Source organism: Eubalaena glacialis, chromosome 1 (assembly GCF_028564815.1).
Source record: "Eubalaena glacialis isolate mEubGla1 chromosome 1, mEubGla1.1.hap2.+ XY, whole genome shotgun sequence".
Lineage (NCBI taxonomy): Eukaryota > Metazoa > Chordata > Mammalia > Artiodactyla > Balaenidae > Eubalaena > Eubalaena glacialis.
In genome coordinates, this window is record NC_083716.1 from 58476423 (window position 1) to 58491509 (window position 15087).

Below are 15087 nucleotides of genomic sequence, written 5' to 3' on the forward strand. Positions count from 1 at the left end.
AGCATTTGGAAGGTTCAAGACAAGTATAGTGTATAGGTTCTGCCCTCATCTTGGTTGGGCATTTCAAGATGAGCACATGGGCAACCATTGGAGCACGATATGGATCCTCGAGTAACGGACTGATGTCAGTTTAATCAAGTGGCAGAATCACACGGGGCATCTGTATCGGGGAGAGATCACCAGTCCTTGTATTTCCAGGGCAGGCAGGCTTCCTGAAGGAGGACTGACTTGTCATGGATCTGGAAGACTGGTTGGATTTGCACAGGCAGCTGCTTTTCTCTTACCCACTGCTTTAGTCTGAATCAACAAGCTGGCTGTTACTGCTTCAATTGCTAGGATTCACCTTTGTGTCCCTAGCATCTATCAGTGTCAGCCTTGTCGTCCATGGCCCAGTTAATTAACCTCTCAAAGCTTTGGGTTAATAACATACCTTCCTGTAGAGTTGTTTTGAGGTTTAAATGAGTTAATACGTGTCAAGTGCTTAGGATGGTGGCTGCCACATAGTAAATGCTCAAGAACATTAGCGGTTATTATCATTACTGAGTACTACATAAATGGTAGGCAAGGGTTGATTAACTCAGTCCTTGGCACCTAGTAGGTTCTAAGTGTCATCTCCCAGTGCCTAGCACAGTACCTAACAGAGAGTAGGTATTTTTCATCTCTGCAGAAATAATAAATGAATGAACAGGTCAACCAATGTTTTAATCCTTGCCCTGCAATGGGAAAGATGGCTGTGTAGCTCAGCACCAAGAATGATGAATAGTGTACACATGCTGAATGAAGAACGATACTGAGAGTGGATTAGCTCTGTGTATGGCTGCTCAGAGGTGACGTTTTTTTGATCCAGGCCCTGGGGAGTGAAAAGTCCATGAGGTGGAGAAGCAGGGAAAAGGCTTTTGATGGAAGGAACAGCAGGAGGCTCTGCCAGGAAGACTTTTGGCTAAGCCCTGATGTCACAGCCTCAGTTTCTCCATTCATAAAATAGGGATTCCATTCATCATGAAGTTGAAGACATTTTGCCCCATAGGCCTCAGACTCTGTAAAGGTTATGAACCTGTTCATTTTACCGTCGTACTGGTTTTGGTTTTCAGTTGGGCTGGGGTTTTACTTCTCTTGTGTGTGAGCCTCTTATTTATGGCCAGAAAGGGGGCTGCTTTGAAGGTGAAAACCTTTTCCCCATGTCCCTCTCTATGGAAATTGGAGGGAAGGGAGGTCATGGAGGCTGAATACCTGAATCTGTTATATTAATGGCTGTTTTTTCTCTCCCTGCCCAGCATTTCCCCTAACCTGGAGCTTGAAGCTCTGTTCAAACGACATTTTACTCAGGTTGAATTTTACCAGGGTTCAGTCCTCAATCCACATGATCTTGCGAGAGTCAAGGTAAGAAGGAAGAAGTGACTTCTGCTTTTACTCTATCTGGAGGGTGTGACTCTGTGGTGAAGGGACATGCGTCCCAGGGTGGCCAAGAGTCACCTCCATACCCCTAATGAGATAAATCAGATACTACCAACCTTGGTATCACCCTTGCACTGGTCCCAGGACTTTGTTCTGCTGGCACATGGTGGACCACCTGTGAGCATTCCACATGTGGACTTGTTGTACATAACATGCTAGACATCGCCGGTTGCCTCAATATCAGCACTGCTAAAGGAAGTAGACCAGTTGTATGAACTCAATATATAACATAACAATCAAGTAATTCCCATTTTGAATACTTAAATTGGACTCAGTGTAGCTCTGAAATCTGTTATTTACATCAGGAAGGAACATTAAGGATACACTATAAAATAAAGTTTACCCAAGCCATAACACATTTTGAGCTTCCTTTTTTTCCTCACCAAGGACTAAAGGTGCAAAACTAAACACTCAGGTATCTGATAGCACTTGGTAATGGGCTAGTCTCTCTTTCTAGAACCTACTAAGTTAGAATCTTCTTATAAAGCACACCTAAGGCTTATAAGGGAAAGGGATATAGCAAAATGGCATCTGCTCCTTTACTCATTTCACATAAGAGTTTGTAAGCACGTTCAATATTTGCACACCAGTGGAGATAGATTAATATTTTGAATCCACTGACATCTAAATGCTTACTGTGGCCACCACATAATGCAGTAAATAATGTAATTGCCAAACATGAATAAGCCAGAAGGATTTGGGTAAATTCTTTACTTTATGAAAGAAAGAAAACTAGAGACAATTTTTGACATACCATGGAGGAAACCATGGCCTCCCACCAAATGCAAGAATGGTCTGTTATAAGTACAACATCCCAAGTAGGACAGACCTGAGCCAGAATGGGAATTCTTATGCTTACAGAGTCCCGTTAATCTTAATATTATCCAGACCTGATCCAAGTTATGTCTAATGTGGAATCTTATGGGAACTTGGGGAAAATAGTTATTGTCTGTGGACCTGATTTAGATGCAAGCAATTCTTTGCACAACTCCTCATCCCCTCAAAGGAATAAGTATCTGTTAGCACATGTTTAGATAAGTCAGTAGGTTGTATTTCAAGGTCATCTGTAACACATCATTTCATACACGTAGATTTGTTTTCTTTTGAATATCTGAATGCTAATTGAATACTAAACAGTACTGAGCTGTTATCTGAGTTAGGGCTCTCATTTCCTCTTATTCCACGGTTAAGATGTGAAAAAAAGGTTAGGTGAAGGACTTTGGAGTCTAAATTTCTGAAACCCCAATGACTCAGTTCACTCGGTAGCCTGAGAGAAGAGGTTTAGCCCACCTAACACCATTTCCTGACTGGAAAAGTTAGGATGATGGTGCAGATGGTGGGGAAAGGAGGTAGAGAGGGGACCGAAAGGCTTAATTAATTGTTATCTCAAGAAATCCAGAAGGCTTATATGTAAAAGGCTATGAAGAATGAGAAGTGTAGTTACCAAGGTACACACTGTCCCCTCCAACAGCAACAAGATGAAATGTTTATACCATAACAAGAACTTGCAACCTACACTTTTGACAAAAAGTATAATCTCTCAGAATTACTGTTTTTTTTCTTTCCTTGCAAAGCACCAGGTTCCCCCAGAGCTGTCGACAGAGAGAGACTGCAACCAAGCATGGCTATTTATATGTTTGTGTTCTGTGATTTTCCTTTTGGTGTCTCAGATAGAGTCAGCAGATGCGTGCCTAATCCTTGCCAATAAGTACTGCGCAGACCCCGATGCTGAAGATGCCTCCAACATCATGAGGTAACCTTGGGGAGGCGGGAAGGCTCTGGGCTGGGTGCTCTCTGGCCACTCACTATCCTGTTGGGTCCTCTGCAGAGTACTGTCTCTGTGGGACCTTCTTTCCTCATTAGCCACCCTACAACTAGCCATCTGCATAGGCCTAGGGCAGGGTGGGGAACTGAGGCTTTGGTGGGTGCAGAGGGCAATGACACAAGGCCTCATTAACTGAAAGCTCATCCTTAAAAGATAGGAGCTCTGGGGCTCACAACCAGTCCTGGGGTGGAGGACTAGCAAAGGAAAGATAGATTTCATTGGGAGTAGGCCTGAACTAAGGTACCATGTTCCCTGAGGGGGAGTGGGCCTGAGAGATCTGAACTGTAAACGATTTCGTTCCCGGGAGACAGTTTGGAATAGCTGGAGATGTTCTTGGTTGTCATAGTTACGGGACAGTGCTGCTCATGTCTGGTGGGTAGAGACCAGGGTTACTGCTCAGCATCCTACAGTACACAGGACTGCCCCCCACAGCGGAGAATTAGCCGGCCCCAAATGTCAATAGTGCCAAGGTTGAGGAGCCCCAGGTTAGAGCTTTCCAAGTGTGTCTATAGCACACATAGATGAGTATCTCCCACAAAGAGGGGTTTGTTAACCAATCAGCCTGTTTCAACCAGTTTCCCCAAATGAAATAGTTTTTTGTTTTTGTTTTAATTATTGTATTTATTTATTTTTGACTGCGTTGGGTCTTCATTGCTGCGCGCGGGCTTTCTCTAGTTGCGGCGAGCAGGGGCTACTCTTCATTGCGGCGCGCGGGCTTCTCATTGCGGTGGCTTCTCTTGTTGGGGAGCATGGGCTCTAGGCACGTGGGCTTCAGTAGTCGTGGAGCACGGGCTCAGTAGTTGTGGCTCGCGGGCTCTAGAGCGCAGGCTCAGTAGTTGTGGCGCACGGGCTCAGTTGCTCCGCGGCCTGTGGGATCTTCCCGGACCAGGGCTCGAACCCGTGTCCCCTGCCTTGGCAGGCGGATTCCCAACCACTGTGCCACCAGGGAAATACCCTGAAGTAGTTTTCTTCACTGAATGCCTCCTCAGTGCTTTGAATACTAATATGAATTTCTAAGATAATGTTCTATAGAGAGTTTCTCAAACCTATTTGACTACAGGCCCCCTCCCCCTACTTTTTTTTTTTTTTTTTTTTTACAGAACATCTCCTGGCGGGGCTGGGGGAGGTGGGGGGTCACTCTTTGGCAAACACTGCCGAGTGCCTTTCTCATAAATGCGCAGGGCCCATCTAAGGCCATTCTCTGGCCAACTCCTGCTCCTTATTCTTTTCTCATTTCAGAAGAAAATTGTTCCATTTTTGTTCTTTCCATAGACCCATGTTCCAGACATCTTGGGACTATGAAATGACTAGAAAGTTAAGATATTCTGCTCCACATAGTTAAAACCCTTTTGGATTCTTCTCTCCTGCAGCATAAATTGCAGGAGGAGGGGGTAATAAAGAGAACCTTCTGGAGAGGAGATGAACCAAGAGAAAACATTTCACTCCCACTGGATTCCCAGGAACTCTTGCCTAATTGTGAACAGCCATCCTTTGGGTCTAGACCAAGATTCCCCTCTCCCTACAGCTTGGTTTACTGTGTCCTGGGAATTTACCTGAGACGGAGGGTAGGGAAGTTGCCTTTGCACCATTACGATGCTCGCATCTCCTTTGCTTTGCTTTTCCTCAGTGGCCCCAGGTGACATGAGCTTTCCCATCAGTGAGGGGACAGAATTCCTCTGAAGCACATCCTCCACTCAGCATCTGGTCCTTGCGTCTGGCAAGCAACATCTGGCACAATGTTCTCTTTCTCCTCACTTTTCTTCAGCAGTATGCTTAGTGCAGTCATCTTAAGAGAGTTGATGCATGGACTCCTGTAAGCACTGGGCTTGCCAGGCTGCAGGGAGTTGGTGGAATGAGGACCTGCTTCCACACCTGAGCCTGTCCCCTAACTAGTCACAGCCCCAGCTTAGGGTGCATCAGTTGGCCCTTTTCTTGGACTAGGATTTGGATCCTTCACGTTTTTTTGTGTCATTTGAAGTGACAAAAATGTAGGTTTTCGGGAACGTTATTTTCAAAATTTCAAATGGAAAACCAAAAGAAGATGAAGCTTAATGTTTTACCCCACAGAGGAATTTAGGGCTGGCACTGCCTTTTTTTTTTTAAGTGAATAATTGAAATGATAATAGCTTTGAAATGGGCATTTCTCTTGATCACAGTATTTTACTTCAGCCCTGACTACAATAGGGTTAATATGAAGACATACAGGGTACCTGGGTGATTGGCATGATGACAAGGCATAAAAATGACTGAAAAAGATAGTAGCAGAAATGTGATTCAGCCATTCATTAACGGAATCAAAACTAAGGCCCAGGGAGCAAAAGGAAATGGGAAGCTCAGGGTTAAAAGAAAGGGATCTGTCTTTCCCTTATTTGTATAATCCTCCTTTCCCCTTAGTTTAATGAGACCAATCTGCCCGTTTTGAAATTAAAATGTCAAAGATCCACTTGAAATGAGCTAATGCAGAAAACTGGCTGATGCTGTGAACTGAATTCCGAGGGCTGACAGAGGCTCAAAGTCCTTGAATTATAAGCATGGGCCAACACAACACTTTTTCAAAAATAAAATGAAATCCTTCAAGTGCAAAAGCCCAAAAGGGTGAATTTGTGCAGGGAGAGGCTTCTGCGCGATCCATTTCCTAAATTCGCAAGTGGTAGCTTTTCAGACAAGGGTGCTCCCCGGCTGCCTCCCCTCCATCTTTGCACGAAAAGGGATGAAGCATAGGGCATTTCCTGGTGCGAAGTTTGTGGGGTGGTCATGATCAATGCACTTGCAGTTCCGATTAGGCTTAGGAGGTGGGCCTTTCTGTGGAATCGCAGTCTTTAGCCTTCCTTGTCACAGAAGGAAATGTACAATGTCATCTGTGACAGAGTGGGTAATGACAAAAACCATAATTGCACATGGAGAGAGCTTTTAATGATTTCAAAGCATTTTCACATCTGGTTTTTCATGTGCAGCTCATACCAAACCTGTGAAATACATAAAGCAGGTACCGTTGCCCCCAGTGTCCAGATGAGGAAACAGTCGCAGAGAGTCCAGGGATTTCCTGAAGGTCGCTCAGTTTGTTAGTGTAACAGCTGGGACTGGAGTGCAGGTGTTTCTATTCCTCTGCTCCGGGCCCCTCCCCTTGCAGCACAGCGCGTGTTGTGGGGAGCGGGAGGGAGGGTCGGAGTAGTAGAGGCTGGCAGTAGTTAATACTAAGTGGGAACTGAGAGCAGTTTGGGGGAATTTTCCACCAGCCCATGACCTCCCCAAGGCCTTGACGCTTATCTGTAACCAGCATCAAAGTCATTGTTGAGATGCTGTGAGCTATCACAGGCTGAGTCATGGACCCCATCCTAAGAGCCCTGCTCAGAAATCATTTTTGTGACAGTGGCCATGTGTGCGTGACAATTAGAATCATTTGTCAGGCTGCTTGTATGATTTGTCACGTTGTCTCATGTTGTTAACTTGGAGAATTGGCCTCAGAGCAAATCGTTTCTGGGCTCCTCCCTAGGGTATGTGAGATGGCAAACCTCTGTTGGCGCCATGAGTTGAACTTGTTTTATTTAGATGCCTATGTGGGCAATAAGCCCCTGACCCCTGCTCCAGAACCCCCATGCCCGATACACACATGCCATCACCAAGACACCATGGGGACCTCTCTCTTCTTTTATGCCTAGGACATGGTCTGTGGCCTTTCTGTGATTTCCTTTTCACACGACCACGGGGTATGGCAGTGGAAACACAGTGTAACTTGGCCCAGTGGCTGCAACCCCTCTGAAGGTCCAGGCTGCTGGCCCTACATTCACTCCATTTGGATGTAATCAAATTAATCTTCCCATCAGACTCCAAGGGTGAGGCACACCCTGGGCTCAGCTTTTGTTCTTTTCTTTTTCAGAGTCATCTCCATAAAGAACTACCACCCGAAGATAAGAATAATCACTCAGATGCTGCAGTATCATAACAAGGTAGGGCAGTGAGAGCCTGTCCCAGGCTCAGAGATGCACACGGGGGTCCAGGCTCTTCCCCCTTCCCAGACAGCCACGCACGCATGTGCATTCATGCATGAGCACACACACCAACGCAATCCAAAGGCCTGGGTAAAGAGGCGTGGTGGGTAAAAACCTCCCTGGGACGTTTCTTCAGTCCAAACACCTCGTTTGCAGTTGGTCACTGGAGGGAAACTCCTTCACGTCTTGACTCATTTATTCAAGAAGCATCTGTTGGTTCCCTAGGTTCAGAAATATTGATGTGTCCTTAGATCCCATTCCAACAACTTCGAATTCTTACGTGCCGCACTCATTTCTTCCATCGGTATTTATTGAATACTACTATGTGGTCAACACTAGGCCTCACCCACACCCCCCAGCCCCGGTGGACATAGTGAAGCCCTGTTCTGTGCCTTCAGGGATTTTGCAGTCAAGGTGTGGAGTGTCCCAGGCAAGTGAGAGCACTTTTCTATCTGAGACCAGGTGAACTTGGCGGGACAGACCACGCGCTGGGTGGAGAACGTGGAAAACCGCATCCTCAAATTCAAGATGAGAATTTGCACCGTTGAATTTAGGAAAATAGTTGGCTATCCAGAGATTAAACATAAAGGAATTTTCCTAGTGTTACGGTTTACAGGGAGATCAGGAAGAAAACAAACGTTGGAGTCTATGCTGCTTCCCTTGTGATTACTTCTCCGTAAACCAGAGTCCTGTCTCTCATTCAAAGGCAATGTTCCTTTGCTCGGCCATCAGTAGACTCCCAGGAAAACAGCTTTGGGGGAGGGAAGGTGGCACCTCTCTGTGTCTGATATGGAACCAGTTATGAGAGACCGGAGGCTGCTCAGTACCTGCCGCCAGGTGTCCTGTCTGGACAGAATCACTCCCTGCTGGGTTGTGAGTGAGCATGTGTCCCATCTTATGGGCCATATTCCCTACGAAATAGGCAGTCAGGTGACCCAGAGAGGACTCCCTTCTGCCAAATGCGCCAGTGCCATGCCATTATTTCTTAATTCCTGGCAAGCGCTGCACCATTGCGCTGTGTGGAAGCCCATCGGAGGCGTTGTTGACTGTGGAGCCTGCTGTCGGTGACTGGGCTGCCGCCCACCGCCCACTGCTGCCCAGCCCTCCCAGGTGGCTCCACTGCAGGCTGTGCCATGCTCCAGCCAGTGGGTTGGGTGGTGGGCACCCAAGGTCACAGTGTCCTGTTTGTCTCTGGAAAACCCAGGACACTGAAGAGAGAAAGTGAGGGTATTGGTAACTCACCGGCATCAATCTGGAGAAGTTCTTTTGACGGCAGCCCCTGTAGGTGGAGGTGAATTTTATGAGCAAGGCTGTGGCCGGTGACAGCTCCCGAGGCAAGGAACTCTCCCTCTTTCCTTTGTGATTTGAAATTTCATTTAGTGTGGGAGTGCTTTAAGCTGTTGTTTAGATTTGGGGCTGAATTTAGATTGAATAGGAAAATTAATGTTGTATGTTTAGAAAGGGATGTCAGTTCCTTTTTTTCTCCTTCCAATGAGTGCTAATGCAGCATCTTCAAGGAATTAAGGAGGATTTCGGCTCTGTGATTCTTGTCAAACTCAGAAGTAGTTCCATGGACCTAGGATCCAGATGGCATTGGTCAGTATTCACACGATCATTGCAAGCTGATCATAGCAAGCTGAACATCTTTCACAAACCTCTGCCTTATCATTATTCAAAAACAGTGATGAAGACATCAACCGACCCATGATTATTTGCTTAAAACGCATTTTGTTTAGAACCACCCCAATCTATTTGGGTTTCAGACTTAGGAAAAGTCACTTATGAGACTTTGTCCTTATAAGATGTGTGAGAGTGAAAGGGACATAGTGAGTTTGTTACAGGGCTCTTTATCATTTCATTTTTCTCTTGCAGAGAAAGAACAGGAAGTCCACTGGTCATTATTTGTCATCTCATTCCTTGAGAACTGCAAATAGACATTCTTCACCTTGCTTTACAATTTTGCTGTTTTTTTTTTTTAACATTTTTATTGGAGTATAATTGCTTTACAATGGTGTGTTACTTTCTGCTTTATAACAAAGTGAATCAGTTATACATATACATATATCCCCATATCTCTTCCCTCCTGCATCTCCCTCCCTCCCACCCTCCCTATCCCACCCTTCTAGCCGGTCATAAAGCACCGAGCTGATCTCCCTGTGCTATGCGGCTGCTTCCCACTAGCTATCTATTTTACATTTGGTAGTGTATATATGTCCATGCCACTCTCTCACTTTGTCCCAGCTTACCCTTCCCCTTCCCCCTCCCCGTGTCCTCAAGTCCATTCTCTAGTAGGTCTGCGTCTTTATTCCCGTCTTGCCCCTAGGTTCTTCATGACCTTTTTTTTTTTTTTTTTAGATTCCATATATATGTGTTAGCATATGGTATTTGTTTTTCTCTTTCTGATTTACTTCACTCTGTATGACAGACTCTAGGTCCATCCACCTCACTACAAATAACTCAATTTCGTTTCTTTTTATGGCTGAGTAATATTCCACTGTATATATGTGCCACATCTTCTTTATCCATTCATCTGTCGATGGACACTTAGGTTGCTTCCATGTCCTGGCTGTTGTAAATAGAGCTGCAATGAACATTGTGGTACATGACTTTGAATTATGGTTTTCTCAGGGTGTATGCCCAGTAGTAGGATTGCTGGGTCGTATGGTAGTTCTATTTTTAGTTTTTTAAGGAACCTCCATACTGTTCTCCATAGTGGCTGTATCAATTTACATTCCCACCAACAGTGCAAGAGGGTTCCCTTTTCTCCACACCCTCTCCAACATTTATTGTTTGCAGATTTTTTCATGATGGCCATTCTGACCGGTGTGAGATGATATTGCATTGTAGTTTTGATTTAATTTTGCTGTTTTTTAAGATCTTCCTGTCTACCCTTACGATATTATTTTTCTTCCTCTCTTGGCACTTTCTCTGTACCCATGACTAGATGCCCAGAGATCTCCATCCGTTAAAACTTGCTTTCAGGAAAGAACCTGGTACATGCATGTACACTTATATCACTGTCAGCATATTCCAAAGGATAGTTAATTCCATAACTGGATATCAGATTTAAAAGATAAAGAATTTCAATCCCCCGTGACCTAATGATGGTGCTATTCTAGGACCTAGAGGGATGTAGGGAAGCTGTCTTCTCTCTCTCCATGTAAAACTCCTTCTGAGTTTGTCATCATAATAACCTCAGACATTTGTGTCATATTTTATGGTTTTGAAAGAGCTTTGACATCCATTATTCCATTTAGTCCTCATTTGACCATCTGTGCATTTTAGTATCCCAGGGTGACTGCAGACCGTGGGTCTAAGCTCTGTCTCAGACAGAGCGTCTCTGGTGGGTACAACTCATGGTCACGTGGCAGCCAGTGAGCTAAGAGACAGAACTGCCAACTGCCACCTTCTCATTCAGTAGAGCCACAGGCTGTTGAGCCAAACTGTGGTTCCTCTGAGTAGGACTTATAGAAGGATGGAGGTTCTCCAAAGTGGATCTGCTTACCCCCATTAGAATTCAGGGAGAGAAACACTCAGCCTCACCATCTCCCAGCATGGAAAGGAGACAGCACAGGGCATTGTCTGATTTGAGTGCAGACGGCTTAAAACTCTTGAAGGAAAGAATGCTTTGGGACATCTTGGAAAAGTTCACTCTTGATGACTTAGCTGTTAGTGGACTTCTAAAATGTTACCAGCAAACTCTACAGAAAGAGGTCTTTGTCTCTGACCTGAAGCCAAGTCCCAGTGGCCGAATGGAGATGCAAGTTCTTTGAGCTTTCTCACTGTAAACCCTTACACTTGAGCAGAAGTGTTGAAGTGTTTTCTCTGAGACGACCTTCTTTCTTCCTCATTGCAGCTTCCCTAAAGTTGCATGTGTAGTGAGAGATGCCACTGGGGCTGGAATTCATCTCTCGTGGTTTCCAGGACAGCCTGTTTGCACGTTCCTTTCACCTCAAGAGGGAAGCCCCAGTCCTGTTCGTCCTGCCTTAGCAGGGCTGGTTCTCCAGATGAGAGAGGATTTGCCTCTAGACTCCTATGTAGTAACGCTGGCATCTTCCACTGGACACTGGACCCAAAGTTCCCTCAAATGAAAAAGGACAGAGTTGCCAGAAACGAACAAGTTGAGTTCCTGGGTCAGTCACCCTTCTTTGTTTGGTGCACACAGACCTTCCAGCCTTTGGCATGTCCCTTGTGGCTCCCTGCCCCACAATTGGAAAAGATACAGTGGCCAAAAGAGGAGACTGAGAAATGAAACGAACTTGACTTTTCTGTGTAATAACATGTAAAATATGTCTAAGGAACTCAATACCAGATGGGTACACGAGGGACCCAAGACATAAAATCCTGGACTTCATACCCTGGATGGCATATGGGGATGCGAGAAACCATCTTAAAAAGATTCGTTTGTTTGTTTATTTGAAGTTGCCATGAAGGTTACATAGTGTCTGTCTGGGGCTTGGACCACCCAAATCTCCTTTCACACTTGATGATTTACTTGTTCATGACTTAGATTTAAGTTCTCCTCATTCTTCTCAGATGACGTCCATGCAAATGAGTATTTCTCCACTTAGCCTGATGTATTCCCTATGACGCCAGGGAAGTAAAGGGGGAATGTGCCCTTCTTAAGCCAGTGAGGGGTAGGGAGAGAAATGGGATAAAGGGCAGGACTAATTGCTGGAATTGAGTCTGTGATGTGGGAAGGTCTCTGATACTCAGCTTGACAGAAATTCCCATCTGCTACTGCCCACACATGGGACTATTTTAACAGCTCTCATCAGGGAGACTCTTCCAGGAGTAAACACTGCCGGGTTAGGATTCACAAGATTGTTACAGAACAGGATTTTGCAAGAGGGAATTTCACAAGAGTGGTATTTCTGAAAGCCAAGCACGGAGCCATTGGACTTGGTCTTGGCTCCACAGTGGAGTCTTCCATCTCCTCCTAGCAGCACACCTGTCGTATATTGTCCTGCATATATACCTCCTTGATGCTCCTTGTGTTTGCTGATATGTGGAGAGGAACAGTAATTTCAGGGTCACAGAGTCTTGGCATTAGCAGGAGCCTCGAAGGGCTCTGACTCAGCCTCCTGTGCAAAGCAACAGTCTATCTACTGAGACTTGGAGAAACGTGCACTGAGTTTCAGGGAAAAAGACCTTGCATTTCTGGAGGCAGCTTTCTCCATTTTTTAGACAAATTACATCCTTAGAGATTTCCGTTATAAAACAAGCTTAAAAAGTGCTTTCTTGCAATATATACCAGTCATTCCTAATTCTGTCACTTGGAACAAAGCAAGACAAAGTCTAATCTCTTCTCATCACAGCAGCACCTGAGGTGTTCCCAGGTAACTATCCTGTCTCCCTGGAGGAGTGGCCCTTCTTCAGACCAAATGCTGCTGGCTCTCTTAACTGTTCCTCCAAAGATGTTTTCTAGAACCCACGTCTCGTCTTATGCTTGTCATTTTTCTCTGGGAGTTATTCAGTTATCAATTTCCCTTTTAAAATCTGACTGTCACAACTAGATCAAGTGCCAGGGAGCTAGCCTGACCAGTTCACAACAGAAGGAAACCTTTGTATTTCCCATGATCTGAAGACCATTTCTAACAAGCTAGCGCTGGCTTTTTCTGTAATCTGTCACGAGATTGACTTCTTTTGGGGAGTTTTAGTTACCCACACACAAGGTTTTTGTGTTTTTTTTTTTTTTTTTTCCCTGTCCCCTCATGTCTGCTGCCAAGTAAGGGCTTCACATTTTGGATTTAAACAATTGATTTTTTTCTTTTAACCTAAATGCTGTATTTGATATTAAGTTCTTTTAAATCTTTTCTGGTTGATTTTTGCCCATTTTTCCAACTCTGGAGAACTTTCGAACCTTGATTCTTTCATCCACTGTATCATCTCTGACTCTCTGCTTCCTGCCACTTAAAGATAATTGGGTGAACATGCCTCTGGGTCCTCATCGCAGGGTCTGACCTCACTGTTGAATAGGATCAGTCCATCTGCAAGAGATTGTAACACATCTCCACTGTGACGTGCCGGATGATTTAGGGCAGTGCTTCTTGAAATGTGGTTCCTAGCTCAGCAGCTCAGCGTCACCTCGGAACTTGTGAGAAATGCAAATTCTCCAGCCTTACCCTCCCCGCAAAGAATCGAGGCCCAACAATTTGCGTTAGTATAAACCCTTCAGGTGATTCTGATGCCCACTCAAGCTTGGGAGCCATGGAGCAGGAGTTCTGGGAAGGCAGACAAAAAACGACATCTAAAATACCCAGGCGTCTGGCAGTCTTAAGGTTTTTTGAGGAGCCAATTTAGAGCAACCTAGCCAGACATCCTAGTAGCACGGGCTGATGTGTCTGTCACAAGAGGAAGTTCCCTCTGGACTCTATTTGGCTCAATGACAAACCCAAGGGGAGGACTTGGGCTTGGTAGGTACAGAAGCAATGTTCCAGAGAGACTGAAGTCTGATGAACAGAAGAGGTGAATAAAAAGCAGGAAACACCAGACCCAGGCAAGGGAAAGGAAGGCTGAGTCTGGGTGACCCTGAGCTGTTGGGCAATGCTGCATTTCCCAGAGGAGATTTTAACCAGTTGAACATTTAACGAAGAAAGGTCTCATACCTGTTTTTGTTTCCGCAGGCCCATCTGCTAAACATCCCAAGCTGGAATTGGAAAGAGGGGGATGATGCAATCTGCCTCGCAGAGCTCAAGCTGGGGTTCATCGCCCAGAGCTGCCTGGCTCAAGGCCTCTCCACCATGCTTGCCAACCTCTTCTCCATGAGGTCATTCATAAAGGTAACGTCTCGTTCTATTAGAGCACATTAGCCCCGGATTCAATTTGTCGTGGGGTTGAGTAGAGAGCACAGCTTAAACTCAAAACAGATCGGCGGGCTTTAACCACTTTGGTTAAGGAGAAGTTCCTTGTTACAGATTTGGGCACGAGGCCAGCTTCTTTCAAAATTATGTTTTTATTTTTATTTAGCACATCCACGGCCATTAAATGATTGTTCAAAGCACAATCCTCTCTTTTTTTTAGATAAACCACATGTTTATCTATCAACAAAGTCTCCACTGTTAAAACAAAACTATGATTTATATACATTCCATATGGCACCAGAGCGCCTAAAGAAAAGAATTAGCCTTTTGCTCTTTTACATCAAGTGGCTGGTGGACCTCTCACTGTGCGGAGAAATGCAGACCATGTGTTTGTGCCGAAGCCCAAACCCTAACAACATAATTCATTTATTTATTTCTGCACAATCAAGGAGGCCAGAGGGGCTGACATGCCATGGTTGTTTGAATGGAGAGTCAAAGGAGGAGCTAACTGAGTCGTGGGCAGCGGGGCCCTTTACACCGTGAGACAGGCAGTCTGGATGTGCTCATCCCCCAGTCAGCGATTCACCCCACAGGGCTGGCTGCTCAGCCCCTCCAAAGTGGCCCCTGCCCACTGGACCAACTCAGACAAAGAAGGACCCAACTCTGTCCTCATAGGCCAGGCCAGGAGTGTTTCCAGGACATCAGGTTGAGGGTCCAGGACCCTACTAAGAGGGCTTTTGGAGCTCTTAGTGATGACACCAGTCCTTTTCCTTGGATCGCTCAGCCTGGACAGTCAAGGTAGCAAACCGGTGCAGTAAATCCTGTCTCGTTTGGGCCTCCCTGATTTGGCGTTGGTGGCCATTAGCTCAGGATCTGGCCTTATATTCCCCTCCCTGTTATTCATTTATTTACATTCCCCTTCCTGAATTACTAGTGGTTGAGGTGGGAAATGAGTGGGTCACCGGGAGACCCTGCAGAGGGGCCAGAAACTCTGAAATTGAACAGAAGTGTGAGA

At 45.4% G+C, this 15087-nt stretch overlaps 1 protein-coding gene across 2 annotated transcripts in view; it reads left to right on the forward strand.

Moving 5' to 3' along the window:
- Positions 1 to 15087, forward strand: part of KCNMA1 (potassium calcium-activated channel subfamily M alpha 1) — a 735999-nt gene that overhangs the window by 535666 nt on the left and 185246 nt on the right. For both annotated transcript variants that reach the window (XM_061197119.1, XM_061197100.1), the window contains exons 11-14: positions 1275 to 1380; positions 3126 to 3208; positions 7158 to 7227; positions 13896 to 14051. In XM_061197119.1, coding sequence (XP_061053102.1) covers positions 1275 to 1380; positions 3126 to 3208; positions 7158 to 7227; positions 13896 to 14051 — 415 coding nt within the window. The remainder of the gene's footprint in view (positions 1 to 1274; positions 1381 to 3125; positions 3209 to 7157; positions 7228 to 13895; positions 14052 to 15087) is intronic.